The following is a 16,396-nucleotide window of genomic DNA, read 5'->3' on the forward strand; positions in this document are numbered from 1 at the left end:
TTTATAACTAGTATACTGCTTCTTGTAGCTTGTAGCTATTGTTCTGCTTCTTTTAGTTTATAACTATAGCCTACTGCTTCTTTTAGCTTTTAGCTATTCTGCTTCTTTTTGTTTATAGACTACTTCTTTTAGCTTTTAGCCATTCTGCATATTTAATTTATAGACTGCTTCTTTTAGCTTTTAACTATTCTACTTCTTAGTTTATAGCCATCCCACTGCTTCGTTTAGCTTTTAGCTATTCTGCTTTTTTAGTTTATAGCTAGCCTGCTGTTTCTTTTAGCTTTTAGCTATTGTTCTGCTTCTTTTAGTTTATATATAGCCTGCTGTTTCTTTTAGCTTTTAGCTAGTGTTCTACTTCTTTTTAATAACTATAGCCTACTGCTTCTTTTAGCTATTGTACTTAATTTTGTTTATAGTTAGCCTACTGCTTCTTTTAGGTTTGAGTTATTCTGCATCTTTTTGTTTATAGCTATCCTACTGGGTTTTTTTTTAGCTTTTAGCTATTGTTTTGCTTTTTAGTTTGTAAGTAGTCCACTGTTTATTTTAGCCATTCTGCTTTTTTGAGTTTATAGCTAGCCTACTACTTCTTTTAGCTTTTTGCTTGTGTTTTGCTTTAACAACTCAGTTTTAATTTCTTTAGCAAAGTCATTAAGTGTTCAGCATTCACACAGTATTTTTACAGAAAACTAAATGTCTCTAATTAGATTTGGATTTGTTTTTCTCCTCAATACGCAGAACGAGATTGAGACCCTGAAAGCCGAAAACGATCGTCTGAAGTCCAGCGGTAACGCCACCCCTACAGCCACTCCCGTCAAGACAGCCCGGCCGCCGTCTGAGACCTCCAGCACGTCCTCGTCCTCCTCGCGTCAGTCACTCGGGCTGTCCCTCAATAACCTCAACATCACAGACACGATCATGTCTGGTGAGTTCAGTGACCAAACTACAACAATAGTGCTGCGAGCTCGGTGCTCCTGCTTATTTATGACTACACTCACTGTGTCACTGCTCAAAGGTGAATGGCAGGTCATTATGTTTTTGATTGTGTGTGTGCGTGCGTGCGTGCGCACATGCTTATATTCATTTGTCAGTAAAATATTTCATGAATTACTGAACAGAGCTTAATGAAAAGGTAACCATTGGGTGCACATCTACAACTGATTAAAACATGGAGTCAACTCATTTCAAGATGGCCACCGTGGTCAACTGGTATTCGTAAATGCAAACGTGTCCATAATTTGTTTAATTGTACAGAAACTAAACTAAAGTTTGGTGTGATAGTAGCCAAGCCTCATTCCCAACACATATTCTAAGTGCTAACAGATTGCACAAGATCTTTTTGTAAAACAGCATGAACTGTCTGTTAGCAAAATATCTCTTGAACTGCTGGATTATAATGAAACTCAGAGGAAAGATGTACATTGTGTGCATGTGGTGCATTAGATGTGCATCTACAACTGATTAACTTTTAGAGTAAACCTGATTCAAGATGGCTGCCAAAGCTAAGCAAACTTTGCAAATACACAAATTATTATAAATCAATGTATTGTACAGCTTTTGAGCTAAACTTTGGTGTGGTCGCAGTCAGGGAGCTGTCTATTTCCAGGTGGTATCTGCCATTCTCACAAAGAGTTGTTTGTAAACGAGAATTTTACTTCTGTTGTTTATTGTCGTAGATATTCTGCTAGATGAGAGCTACGAGGGAAATTTGCGTAAAGAAAGCCGGAGCGTGCGGATAACGGTCAGGATTAGCAGTGGACCAAACATCACCAAGGTCTGTGAAGGAAAATTCTTCCAGTGAAAATCACAAAAATGTATTTTACATCTGACTCCCACTTTAACTAGTCGGACACCTTCTCAGGGCACAAAAGGCCAAGACTTCCTGATTGGCTCTATAGGAGTGAGTGGGAAGACCAAGTGGGACCTCCTGGATGGGGTCATCCGGCGCCTCTTCAAAGTAAGTAGATGCGTTCCACTGCAGACCCGTTATGAAACTGTGCTGTTTAGTTTTGTCAGTTCTGTTGTACAGTAGTCCCTCGCTACTTCGCGTTTTGACTTTCGCGGACTCACTCTTTCGCGTATTTTCAAAGTAAGATTGGACATGACACACGATTGATTGATGGATGAGCCACACGAGCGGCATGGAATTTTTATTTAAAATTGTTTAACACCTGCTGCATCTGTATGCAGCCCACAGGTGCAGGGAGAAGATCCCTCCTGCATCATGTCGATCTCCGCTCTGCAGCGGAGAAGTGGGCGTGGCCGAGAGCACTGGCAGGTGGCAGAGAGCTGAATTCATGACATTCTGTGCTCTTTATTTATTTATATATTTATTCAAACAGTCAATAAAAAGTAAAAACAAAGAAAGAGAAAATAATAATAATAATAACAAATAGTCATGACATTTGACCCGCAATTTTGCACAATTTGTTCGAAAAGGAGCAGGTAGAAGATAAAGATCTTATGATTTCCTGCCCCTGTCATACACATCAATATACAATCATTATAGTCTCCCCACACCAAATAACCCTTATAATACTCCCACATTCAATGACGCTTAAACCTCACATTCTCGTCATTGAATGTACAATTATTTACACATTATTAATATCAACAATAGCATTTTTGGTCTTTGAAACACCCATCCTATACAACATATTTTTCAATAAGCTCATTTTTATACTGTTTTTTAAGCTGGCTTATATTTGAACTTTGTTTGAGCTCATCATTGAAATCATTCCATAGATCTACTCCACACACCGATATACAAAAACTCTTTTTGGTTGTTCTGATACATTGTTTGTTAAATTTCCTTCTCCTTTTAAATTATAACCCCTCTCTCTGTCACAAAACATTTTTTGACATTTGACATTTTAACATTTTTTACTTCGCGATTTGTCACTTATCGCGGTGAGGTGTGGCCCCTAAACTCTGCAATAAACGAGGGACTACTGTAGTACCCAGACTGTAAAACAAAATGTGTTGCCCTGTAGTACAGTGATTGTACACATTCATTCCAGACTGAAATAAAACAAACCACATGAGTCAGCACTCACAGCAGCAGAGCTCAGGAAATGTACCAAAAGTAATTGAGTCCTTACTAATAGGATATTGAGTCATGTTTATGAGGTACAGATGTATTATTAGAAACATTTATCAAAATAAACAGCTTGGGTGCGGTTTTCTTTTCTTCTGGAATCAACTGCAGAACTGAAAGTAAACCTCTATCAACTATAAAATATACTCTATAAATACATCAAAAAGTTATTTTTGCTGTTTTCCTCTTTTTGTCACCTGGTTTATCTGTGGGCTGTGTTTCTTTTCATGCTAAAATGTTTCAGACTTTAAAAAATACTCATTATAAAGATATTTATATTCACATGTTTTCTGTAAACCTGCGACTCACTGAAAAATGGAGGTATTATGGTATACTCTCTATTCTTTTCACTCAAGATAATAAAAAAAAAAACTTCCTACACATACGCACCATCGCTAGACGAAGTGTAGCCTACACATCCACCCAGATTTATCAAGGTCACAAATCAAGTCAAAAATCATACAAGTTCTTTGCTCTGACACACTCAGTATCAATAAACTATACTATACACAAGTGTACCACCACTAGACAGCATGTCACATACGTTTTCATCACCCCAGCTGCAAGACCTAGATCACAAATTAAGGTTGAAGGGTATACAAGGTCTTTGCTTGTTCGGATCATTACTATAGATTGCTGTATAATAGTTTGTTGATGGGCGTATAATGTGCCGTATGCTGTACTCTTGGTTCTCTTTTTCTTCCTTTTTTTTTGTTGTTGTTTTCCGTTCATGTTAGAACCATACTAAGACACCATGAACAAGGTCTACCCTGGTTGGGTTGACATTCTATCACATCCTTATCAGAGAGACATGTATACTTACATAAACTTATACTTACACTCTTTTTAATCCCCTGTAAAGCCAGATAGAGGGCCACAACTGTTGGAGGCTAACTGACTAGTTGGACTCAGAATTGTAAGAAAATGGGACAATTTTCTTTGGCAATCAATGAATTTTGGGTGTTTGCAAGCAGTGGGCCATGTGGCTGCATTTTGTGCTGCCAGTCGGTGAAAGTTATGGTCTATTTTTATATACACACCAAGAAAACCTGTATTCTAAGTCGAGTTGATTATTCCATTACTGATGTCTTCCCTCATCATACCCACCTGGGTTCATCAATGACCCTTGGTGGAAGACTTTTAACCACAGTCAGTTTGATCATATGGCCCTCACCTACGGTCATGAAATTTGGGTAGTGACTGAAAGAATGAGATTGTGGATACAGGCAGTTGAAATGAGTTTCCTCCGCAGGGTAGCTGGACTCTCCCTTAGAGATAGGGTGAGAAGTTCAGTTATCAGGAGAGACTCAGAGTAGAACCACTGCTCCTCTGCATCGAGAGGAGCCAGTTGAGGTGGTTCATCTGGTAAGGATGCTCCCTGGACACCTCCCTAGGGAGGTGCTTCTAGCATGTCTGACTGCAAGGAGACCCTGGGGAAGACCCATCTGAGGCCATCTGAGCGTCTGAAGAGCTGGAAGAGGTAAATGGTAAATGGACTGTAGTTATATAGCGCCTTTCTATCTTATTTCAAGATACTCAAAGCGCTTTACACTACAATCTGTGCCTCATTTACCCATTCATACAGCACTCTTAGATCTCTACAAAGCTAATTGAACAAATCATTCTAAAGAGACTAATCAGAGCTTTATCACATTCATACACTGATGGGACACACATCGGCGGCGATGAGGGGTTCAGTGTCTTGCCCATGGACACTTCGGCATGTGACTGCTGGTGGATTCGAACCCCCATCTCTTGCATTGGAGGACGACTGCTCTAACCACTCAGCTACAGCCGCCCACTGGTGGCTGTGCAAAGAGAGGTCTGGACTTCCCTGCTCAAGCTGCTGCCCCCGAGAGACGACATCAGAACAAGCGGAAGATGGTTGGATGGATGGATGGATGGATGGATGGATGTTTGAGCATATCCCCTTTAGAATGATGTAGACTGATGGTGGCGGCTACACCGGCTTGCTACTAACTCGTTTGCTGACTTTTTTTTTTCTTTTTCACCTTGATGATGATGATGGAGACCTTTGTCATCTTGCCAGGGCCTCAGCAGTGAAATGGTCAGAAAGCTCGTGCTCAGATATTTATGTTCCCAGAGCTGTCTTCTGCTCATTCATTCACTTTAAATGATTATACAGCTTCTCATACTTCGTTCATGTTTACTGGAGGTTAGCAAACAACTTCAAGTAGTTTCATAGAACAATTAAGTCCTTTTTTGTTTGTTTGTTTGTTTGTTTTTTTGCAAATGTCTGTCAATTAGGGGTTAAACGACTACAGATTTTTAAAAGTCGACTTTAACATGATACAAGTCGAGTTAACTTTGACTAGTCGATGACGTCATAGGAACTCAAAATGCTATATCATATTTGCAAAAAAAAAAAATAGAAAAAAAAACGTCATTTATTATTTACAAAAAAAAAGAACAACAAAACATGGGGCGTATATTTATGCTCCTACCATTTATCATGCTGCAAATAAGTCAAAGGAAAAGCAAAACTATTATCAAGCTGCAAAAATGCTGCTGTTTTTAATTTTATTTGATTTAATCCATCATGTGGATTGGGTGGAATAGGGTTGGGAACAATGGGGAGGGGGGGTGACTAGTCAACGTGAAATATAAAAACTCGTGAGATGCCCTAGAGTCGACTAGTCGATTTGTCTTTTCAGCCCCTACTGTCGATATTTGTCTTCAATCTCAACGCAATGAGATATTGGCTACAGATTTTTGATAAAACTGGAGGGTCTAAAGGAATCCCAAACCAACATTTCACAGAAGTTGTCATGAGGTGGCATATATATCTGTTCAGCCTTTAAACATCAATAGATTCAGTATCTTCATATTATATATTACACATATTCATACATTTTACATATATTTCCACAAAATGAGTTAAATAAAATGTTCAACCCATCTTTTCTTCTCGTGATCCAAAAGAATTAACAGATAAATCATAAACATTCCTTAAAACATTTAGTTACACTCTCTTGGTCATTAGTTTGACTGACCATCTTGCCCTGTGCCCCTCCCTGCAGGAGTATGTGTTTCGAGTGGATCCTGGGACAAGCCTGGGTCTGAGCTCAGACAGTATCGTCTGCTACAGGATGGGGGAAGTGATTCGCTCGCATGCCTCTGAAGTGCCTGAGCTGTTGCCCTGCGGCTACCTGGTGGGAGACAACATTATCAAGGTTAATCTTAAAGGTAGGACTTCAGGATGCAAGAACTGTAGCCTTTTTTCATGCATAACACTACAGCCGTGAAAAAAGATGTGTTCCAGGGGAGCTGCATGTAAAAGCAAATATTTTCTGCTGATGTGCTGGAATTGAGCAGACAGCTACAATAAGGTGCAAAAGTCATCTTTCTGTTTTTTCTGTTCAAATATTTTCACCTCTTTTACTGTGAAGTCAAAATCATTATTCTCACACGCCACATTATTTGGTAGATAAGATCTACCTGTGGGCAGTTGACGTGTCAAATAATCTCAGCATATAGAAACCAGTTCTGATAGCCCCCAGGATTAGCAGCAGTGTGACAACTTTAAGTAGTAAGGGCTACCGCCAAGCAAGGGACAGTATGAAGACCAAGGAACTCGCCACACAGGTCAGAAACAAAGTTGCACCGATCTGTATTTCATTTTAAAAAAGCCAATGATTAAAGTCATAATAGGGCCAATCATTTGGAATTTGCCAAAAGTTATATTGAAGTTGCCACAAACACAAGGCGTAAGGTTCTGTGGTGTGTGCGCTGTGTGTGTCACCAAGGATTACTCCACGTCTGGTGCAAACCTAACACTTTTTATCATACTGAGAACAATATCCCCACAGTGAAGCGTGGTGGTGGCAGCATCAATTCAGTTTAATTCAGTTTATTTATATAGCGCCAAATCACAACAAAGTTGTCTAAGGGCACTTTACAGGAACATTCACATAAAAGCCAATTAGTAAAGTTCTCTATCTAAGGAATCCAGCAGACAAGTTGAATCTTGGCTTTGTTGCAGTCTCCCATCCTGAGCAAGCACAGTGGCAACAGTGGAAAGGAAAAACTCCCATTTAAAAGGAAGAAACCTCCAGCAGAACCAGGCTCAGGATAAGTGGCCATCTGCTTTGACCGGCTGGTTGAGAGGACAGGAAGGAGAGACAGACGAACACAGAATGGTAGGTCCAGGTACAGGTCCAGGTGTATCTGAAAGACAAAAGAACATGTTAAGGATAGAAAAAATAATTACAAATACAAAACAGGTTGAGCAGAGTAAGTAAAGACAGTAGCAGAGTGAAAATTGTGGTCAGTTTGTCCTCCAGCAGTCTAAGCCTATAGCAGCATAACTAACGGACAGCTCAGGAAACCCAAGCCGACCTTAACTATAGGATTTAGCAAAAAGGAAAGTCTTAAGCCGAGTTTTAAAACTGGATAATGTGTCAGCCTCATGGACAGAGACTGGAAGTTGGTTCCACAAGAGAGGAGCCTGATAACTGAAAGATCTGCCTCCCATTCTGTTTTTGTAAATTCTAGGAACCACAAGTAAACCTGCAGTCTGAGAGCGAAGTGCTCTGTTAGGAAAATATGGAACAGTAAGATCTGTAATATAAGATGGAGCCAGGTTGTTGAGAGCTTTGTAGGTTAGAAGTAAGATTTTGAATTCTATTCTGGATTGTGCTCAGGTCCAAAAACCAAAACCTCAGTCTTGTCTGTGTTCAACAGGAGAAAATTAAGGGTCATTCAGGTTTTTATGTCTTTAAGACATTCTTGTAGTCTAAGTAGCTGATTGGATTCATTGGGTTTAATGTACAAATATAATTGTGTGTCATCAGCATAACAATGAAAATTTATCCCATGCTGTTTAATAATTTTACCTAATGGAAGCATATATAAAGTAAAGAGTATTGGCCCAAGCACTGAGCCCTGAGGAACTCCATGACTAACTTTGGTATATGAAGAAGATTTATTATTTACATTTACAAACTGGAATCTATCAGATAGATATGATTTAAACCATTTTAGAGCTGTTCCTGTAATCCCAATATCATATTCAAGCCTCTGTAGTAAAATATTGTGATCAATTGTATCAAATGCAGCACTGAGGTCTAACAGGACCAGTACAGGACAAAAACTGTCCAAACATAAATCAGACTCTAGTGAATTTTTTTCAAGTTGCCTCATTTGACAGGGGACTAGAAATAGTAGAAGGAAGGATGGTTTGAATTTTCTCTCTAATTGAAATAATTTTATTTATAAAGAATCTCATGAAGTCATCACTACTTATAGTTGTAGGGATACATGGTTCAACAGAAATGGGACTTTTAATTAGTCTAGCAATAGTACTAAACAGGAACCTAGGGTTATTTTTATTCTCCTCTATTAAAGATGAGTAATATAAAGTTCTAGTGTTACGGAGAGCTTTCTTATATGTTAGCAGACTATCTTTCCAAGTTAAATAAAATTCTTCAACATTAGTAGAGCGCCATTTTCTCTCCTGGTTTCTAGATGCCTGCTTTAAAATACGTAACTCAGAATTGAACCAAGGAGCCAGTTTCCTCTGATTGATTACTTTCTTTTTCAGTGGAGCAATTTTATCAAGTGAAGTTTGCATTGAAGTTGTAAGATGATCAACTCTCTCAATTGTTTTCCATCAGCAGGGGCTAGGAAATTGGTCAGATTTATAAGAAATATATAATATGCAAAAAATGGAATATTCCACAGATTCTGGACTGAAATCGACGTTCACTGTTCACCTTCCACCTTCCACGAGGTGCTGCTGATGCAACACACCACAGGTTTAATTTAATACAGTTAAATGTTCTGGAATGGACCAGTAAAAGCACCCATCTAACCTAAAGTAGCTGGAGCAGTTTGTTGTGAACTGGGCATGTATAGTGGAAGTGTGGTGCTGGCTGTCGACCAGTAATGTCATTTGGCAGTGGAAGGACCTGTCCATTACCGGGACTGATTGTTGTGATAGTTAAATATCTATGGTCACATGGGTGGACCAGATCTGTCCTGAGTTCCTCAAGGCTCTGAGTGTTGCTGGTCTGTCTTTGTTAATACATCTTTCCAACATTGCATGCACATCGGGGCAGTGCCAATGAAATGGCAGACTGAGGTGGTAGTTCCCTTTTGTATAATCTCTGTATGCTTGCAACAATATTCCAGTGCTTCTGGTGGAGTTTTGTCCAACCAGATCGGAAAATTTGGATTAGTTTGGTACTCTGCACCCATCACTTGATGGCCTTCAGTTAAGGAGCTGTTAACACTATGTGTCAAAACATACAGTGGCTGCAGAAAGCTCTGATTGCAGTTACTGTATATACTCCATGTATCTTGCATCACATTGTATGCAACCCGCTTACCTCACAACCCGTCAAGTCCTGTTAATTTTCTGACACTCCTTGTGTATGAATCCAGCAGCTAAATAAATGGACCTTTTCTCTCCTCCTTCATCATAGGTGTGAAGGAGAACAGCATCGACAGCCTTGTGTTTGACACACTCATTCCAAAGCCCATAATCCAGAGGTACCTCAACCTATTGATGGAACATCGTCGGATCATCTTCTCAGGACCCAGCGGCACAGGAAAATCTTTCCTGGCTGCCAAGCTGGCAGAGTACATCATTTCACAGATGGGGAAGAAGCTGACTGAGCACAGTGTGGCCCGCTTCAATGTGGACCAGAACTCCAGCAAGGTAAGGCAACTGCAAGATTCTCATTGAGAAGAAAGTCATAGACTGCAGTGCACAGAATTAACCCTCAAACCTTTGTATCAAGACAATGAAACTGTCCATGTTCTCTTTGTATAAAATAATTTTTGAAGTATTATGTAACATTTTGGCTGTTTTCCCCCTTGTGTGACTGAGGAAACACATCCCCCTAGCTCTACTTTACCTAAACTTGATGTTTTATTCATTACTGTGCAGTTCGGAGTTCAAAGCACGAGTACATCTTTGAGGAGCTATAAAGTAGAACAGTATATCCGTCAGGTTATAGGCATAAATCTGAGCCCGACTATATCTAGTTGGTACCTTTCAACGGCATGCTCAGGCTCCTTCCCCACCAGGGAGGTGACATTCCTTGTCTCAAGAGCCAGCTTTACTAAGCCAGTGTCAGCTTACCAAGATCCCTGCCTTTAGTTACCGCCCATTGTGTCATCACCCAACTCGTATGGCCCTTCCTGCAGGTGGTGGGCCCATAGGATGGCAAACCCATCTATCCATCCATCCATCCATCCATCCATCCATCATCTTCTGCTTGTTCTGGAGTTGGATCACGGAGGCAGCAGTTTGGGCAGGAATGCCCAGACATCTCTTTCCATGACTATCTTTTCTAGCTCTTCTTGGAGGATTCCAAGTCAACCAAGAGACAAAGTTCCTCCAGCGTGTCCTGGGTCTTCCCTGGGGACTCTGCCCCTTTGGACATGCCCAAAGCAACTCCCTAGGGAGGTGTCCAGGAAGCATCCTTACGAGATGCCCGAACCACCTCAACTGGCTCCTCTTGATGTGGAGGAGTAGCAGTTCTACTCTGATTCTCTCCCGATAACTGATCTTCTCACCCTATCTCTAAGGGAGAGTCCAGCTACCCTGCAAAGGAAACTCATTTCCATCACCTGTATCCACGATCTCATTCTTTCGGACACTACCCAGAGTTCTTGACCATAGAGGAGGGTAGGAACGTAGACCAACCAGTAAACAGAGAGCTTCACCTTACAGCTCAGCTCCCTCTTCACCACAGCAGACCGGCACAGAGTTCACAATACTGCAGATGTTACACCAATCCACCCATCAATCTTACACTCCATTCTTTCCTCACTCATGAACAAAACCTCAAGATACTTGAACTCCCCATTTCATCCTCACGCTCAACCTGAAGAGAGCAATCCACCCTTTTCTGACTGAGGACCATGACCTCAGATTTGGAGGTGCTGATCCTCACAGTGATCAGTTGATCCTTAGACTAATGCATATCAGTCAAAATTGAATTTTGAAAATTGTCAGGTGCCCCCAAAGAGTTCTTTCATACACTAGAGACTACTTTTCTTTTTGGTCAAAATATGGCATTCAGAATTTGCACTGAGACATTCTGAACCCACAGGATCTGCGGCAGTACCTGTCCACCCTGGCAGAGCGGTGTAATTCTGAGAGGACAGACTCTGAGCTCCCCACTGTGGTCATCCTAGACAACCTGCACCACATTGGCTCTCTCAGTGACATATTCAACGGCTTCCTCAACTGCAAGTACCACAAATGGTGAGTCTGAGCTTTTCTCCTGTAACAACAATTGCCTCAAAGGGACAGGTTGCTCTGTTGTTCCCAGGTTTGGTGGTCAGAGTCTAACTCTAAGATCAGCAGCACAGTACAATTTTTTATAACCCAGATTTGGGGCAGCTGTAGCTAAGTGGTTAGAGCAGTCGTCCTCCAATGCGAGAGTTGGGGGTTCGAATCCACCAGCAGTCACATGTCAAAGTGTTCCTGGGCAAGACACTGAAACCCTCATAGCCTCTGATGTGTGTCCCATCAGTGTTTGAATGTGATAAATCTCTGATTGGTCTCTTTAGAATGATTTGTTCAATTAGCTTTGTAGAGATCTAGTAGAGTGCTGTATGAATGAGTAAATGAGGACACAGATTGTAGTGTAAAGCGCTTTGAGTGTCTTGAAATAAGATAGAAAGGTGCTATATAAGTACAGTCCATTTACCATTTGAATGAAGGAAAACAGATTTATAGAAATAAAGAGCAAACAGCTGAGGATTGTTCACTAAAACAGTACAGCCCTGTCGTCCTGTAGTTAAACGTGCTGTCGTTTCTCTCTGTTCAGCCCTTATGTTATTGGGACCATGAGCCAAGGAGTTTCCTCTTCTCCGAACCTGGAGCTGCACCACAACTTCAGGTTTGACTTTTTCCCTTACTAAACTTACAATGCACTGCAAAAACCTGGCCGCCCCTGGTCGAAAACTACTTTTCACTGCAAATTAGTAAAGGAGAAACAAACTGATGACCCAAGTCTTTTATAAGTGTGTTCATTTGTTTATAGGATTATAAACAATGCTGGCAAAAATATGTGTACCAGTTTGACAGCTTAGGAAACTGATATCAGTATAAAAGAAAAAACAAAACGAAAACCTTTAGCCAAGAAATTAATTTTCTTTGTATACTGATGAAAGGCGACACGGTGGCTCAGTTGGTAGAGCCGTTGCCTCTCAGCGAGAAGGTTGTCAGAGAGAATCCTAGCAGGAGGGCCTTTTTTTTAATTGTTCTGTATTAATCCCCAATGGGGAAATAAATTCTCTGCATTTTCCCCATTGCACATGTGAGCACACGTGGGAAGCAGTGGGCTGCCATCTAAGGTGCCTGGGAAGCATCTAAGGGTGTGTGTGTGTGAGGGGGCTAAGGGCCTTGCTCATGGGCCCAGGGTGGGGCAAATGAGGGTGGAGGCAGGTGTGGATGTTTCACCTTTTCCACCCACATTTTGATGTTGTCGGTCCAGGGGCTTGAACCGGGGTTTGAAAGGCGACCCTCTGATCACAGGCCCACCCTCTCTAACCTTTGCGCCACCACTCTGGTAGAGTTTGCATGTTCTCTTTGTGCTGCATGGGTTTTCTCCGGGTACTCCAGTTTCCTCCCACAGACCAAAAACATGCATGTTAGACTGATTGGTAACTCTAAATTGTCTCTAGGTGTGAGTGAGAGAGTGAATGGTTGTTTTTGAGTCGTTTGTCTCTATGTGTCCCTGTGATGGACTGGAGACCTGTCCAGGGTTCCACCCACCTCTCGCAAGGTGACTGCTGGATAGGGGCACCAGTGACCCCCGTGGCCCAAAAAGGAAGAAGCGGTGAAAGAATATGGACGGATGGCTGGATGGATGGATGGATATTGATGATTTGTTAATGTGTACATTTTCGCCCCCTAGTGGCACAGCATGGTATTTAGCTAGAATGTGTGGATGGAGAAAAGAAGCTCTAAGCAGAAAGAAATATCTCTAGACAGTGTAGATGGGACCTAAGAAGCTTGTTGGTTTGTTTCATCTTTATATTACTGGGATGTGACTAGTTCGAGAGTCAAAAATGCTAGAAAATATACGTTTTCATTCAGAATCGCACATTTCTTTTGTTTCAGTTTAGTCACAAAGTGTCTTAATTAGTATTAATTAATTATCTTCTGACTTTAATGTCAGAATTCTGACTTTTTTCCAGAATTAGTTATTTTTTGCCAATTTTGACATTTTGTTTTACTTTCTCATAATTTCAAATTCTTTATGCTCCTTTCAGCTCGTTTTCTGCTGATGTCAGCTTTTTCAGCCACTTTTCAGTTCATCAATAAGGATTTTGGCAGGAAATGCAATTTATCTAGTTAATAAGTGAATGTCTTTTCTTCACACTAATTCGCCTGTTGGAAACTTCATTTAATATTAATGGTTTTTTACTGTCCATGTTCAGCTCACAGATAAATTAAAGATATATTTCACAGTGAGTCCTGTAATCATGTCTTTTGTATAATTAGCATGAGAAAATGAAAATTAATAAGCTGTGAGGCGCATTCTGAGTGTGGATAATTTGTGCCTGACTGGTAGATGATTTGACTCATACAATTTGATTAATAAAGGGTGATTTTATGAGCTAGACATTGGTTTGATGTTCTTATATAGTTGTGTTAAACTGGCCACAAGTCTTTTGACTCTTATCAAAGGTCACATTTGTCACCAAATCAATGGAGAAACAAATAGTTTTGATGAGGCGGTAATTTAATTCTTCTTTGGTTTCACCTCCAACTGTCTGTTCTGCCTTAGATGGGTGCTATGCACCAACCACACAGAGCCGGTCAAAGGTTTTCTGGGTCGCTTCCTGCGCCGGAAACTGATAGAGACCGAGATAGACAAGAACATGCGCAGCAACGACCTGATTAAAATCATCGACTGGATCCCCAAAACCTGGCAGCACCTCAACAGCTTCCTGGAGGCGCACAGCTCCTCTGATGTCACTATAGGTCAGTGTTGCTCAAATTCAATGTTCTTGTCTTTATTTTAGGTTTTTCTCATCATCAATGCCCTGTCCACAGGTCCCCGTCTCTTTCTGTCCTGTCCCATGGATGTAGAAGGTTCTCGGGTCTGGTTCACTGACTTGTGGAACTACTCTCTGGTGCCCTACCTGCTGGAGGCTGTCAGAGAAGGTCTACAGGTACTTCCTGCTGATGTGTGTTATGATGCATCAACATGTGCTCAAAAATTTTAGCAAACAGCATTTAGTTTACACTTTTGCACTTTTTGGTAATAAAACTGCTTATATCCCCACAAACATAAACAATGAACAAAGTAACTCACTAATATCTGTCAGCCATAGTTGAAGCCCCAACCTCCATTTTTGGGAGCTGCCATGTTAACATTTTGTAACCAGAGTCTGCACTTGGGATGTGGAGCTTTAAGTCCCGCCTACTTCCAGGCACAAAATCATGGTGCTACATGAACGCCCTTTAGGCATGATTTGCAGCTGAATGTACTGTTGTCCCTCGCTATATCGCGGTTCACTTATCGCAGCTTCACTGTATTACAGGTTTTTAAAAATATATATAATTCTGTATCACAGAGTTTTTGCTATGCCGCAGGATTTTGAGGTACGTACTATACGCCACTACCGCTTGTGCAAGTGGAGGAGGAAGCCACCTCTCATCTCCTCTGCACTGTGCGTGCGCTCTCCTGCTACGTTCAGATCAGTCTGAAGGACTTCCTCTGTCTGCTCAGCGTCGGTCACTCTGGCTGTGTGAGGCTATTTCACATGTGTATATTTCCTCTGGATCTCAGCCTCCAAAGGGGCTCACAGCTCACTCCACCTGAGGAAACGAATCCTCCACAGCTCTGCATGGAGGAGTGTCAGTGCAGGACATCTACACCGCAGCTTCCTGGGCTTCTCCGTGCTCATGCATCCGTTTTTATCTGCATGATGTCTCCAGTTTCTCCCTGACTCACTCTGTCCTCGGAGTTTTGTCAGAGTAGTGAGCTCTCCATTCTGCCTATTATCACAGCAGCAGGGTTTGACAATTCAGTCTGATGCAGAGATCATTTCGCTCTCTGCTGATCAGCGCACCTCAGGCGCACAGATTCAGTGGCACATAATTACGCGAGGTTTGAAGGCTCAATATGGATAGTTTCAAAGAGTGTAAGCAGATATCTGTATGATTGAGGTACTGAACGGACCCAGTGAGACATAGACTACATCCTGCTTCACCTTTAACCCACTAGCGATAGCCTTAAAGGGTGGAGCCTATACGACATGGAAGTTAGTTACGTATTGTAACCCCAGATTCCATGAGTATTGGTGCAGCCCTTTAAGATCTGGGCCTCACTGGCTCCTGAATGGCTGAAGAAAAACAGTATTTGGGAGCCGATTGCCTGTCTCAGTGCAGTCTATACAGACGAGGGGCGGGGCTAAAGTTTTCAGTGTTGTGCGCAAAGGGGAAACCTAAGAGTGGAAAAGGTTTGTGGGAATGTGGGAAGGGTTTATAAAGCCTTAAAAAAATACAATAAAACTCTAGTATCTCTTATATAACTCTCTTTTATATATATATATATTTATATTTATATTTATATACATACATATAAAATGCCGCTACTTCAGGGATGTTCCCCTATCGCAGGGTCTCTGGAATGTAACCCCATGATAGGTGGGGGATCACTATTGGAAAGATACATATTTGGCCATATAGCAGCAGCAAGGTAAGAACTAAATATATCAACAAGAGTCAACACATGTAAAAAATAAATAAATACATTATGGGGGGGGGGGGTTGAGTTTTTTATTTTATTTTTTATTTTATTTTATTTTTTATAAGGGCAAAGTCTTTTTATGAAAGGAGGAAGGACTTAAACTTGTACTGGGACCAAATGGGAACTTGTTTTTCCGATTTCAGCTTTTGGGATCCCACATGGTGTCCAGCTTGAATTAATGTTGATGCTCTCTAACCAGTTGCCACATTGCAACATTACACTTTTTAAGCCTCAGAAAATTAATTTTACTTAAAAAAATGCATATTCCAGAATTGCACCACTCAAGGAGGCTGCATGTTCGAGTAGCTCTCTTACATTCTTTCTGAGATTTTGCTTGTGAAAACTAATTACAAATTTTTCTGGATGTAAATCGCTTTTTTCGGATGATTACTTCCTCTGGTATCAGATGCTGTGCCACTGGAAGGATTTTTAATGAAACCTTTTTTACATTTGGACATTTCTTATGATGCATAACCATAACAGCAAGGTGGTTTTCTACAACTGGGAGCAGCTGATTAACATCTCAAAAGCCCAAATAAGACCTCAACTACAGCGC

The 16,396-nt window shown here is 41.0% G+C and overlaps 1 protein-coding gene across 1 annotated transcript in view; it reads left to right on the forward strand.

The window, feature by feature from the left end:
• Positions 1-16,396, forward strand: part of nav3 (neuron navigator 3) — a 334,495-nt gene that overhangs the window by 308,061 nt on the left and 10,038 nt on the right. The window contains exons 27-35 of the mRNA XM_037696241.1: positions 736-922; positions 1,674-1,771; positions 1,859-1,954; positions 6,136-6,301; positions 9,541-9,776; positions 11,179-11,333; positions 11,902-11,973; positions 13,870-14,066; positions 14,139-14,257. Coding sequence (XP_037552169.1) covers positions 736-922; positions 1,674-1,771; positions 1,859-1,954; positions 6,136-6,301; positions 9,541-9,776; positions 11,179-11,333; positions 11,902-11,973; positions 13,870-14,066; positions 14,139-14,257 — 1,326 coding nt within the window. The remainder of the gene's footprint in view (positions 1-735; positions 923-1,673; positions 1,772-1,858; positions 1,955-6,135; positions 6,302-9,540; positions 9,777-11,178; positions 11,334-11,901; positions 11,974-13,869; positions 14,067-14,138; positions 14,258-16,396) is intronic.

This window comes from Nematolebias whitei, chromosome 22 (assembly GCF_014905685.2).
Source record: "Nematolebias whitei isolate Nwh7 chromosome 22, NemWhi1, whole genome shotgun sequence".
Lineage (NCBI taxonomy): Eukaryota > Metazoa > Chordata > Actinopteri > Cyprinodontiformes > Rivulidae > Nematolebias > Nematolebias whitei.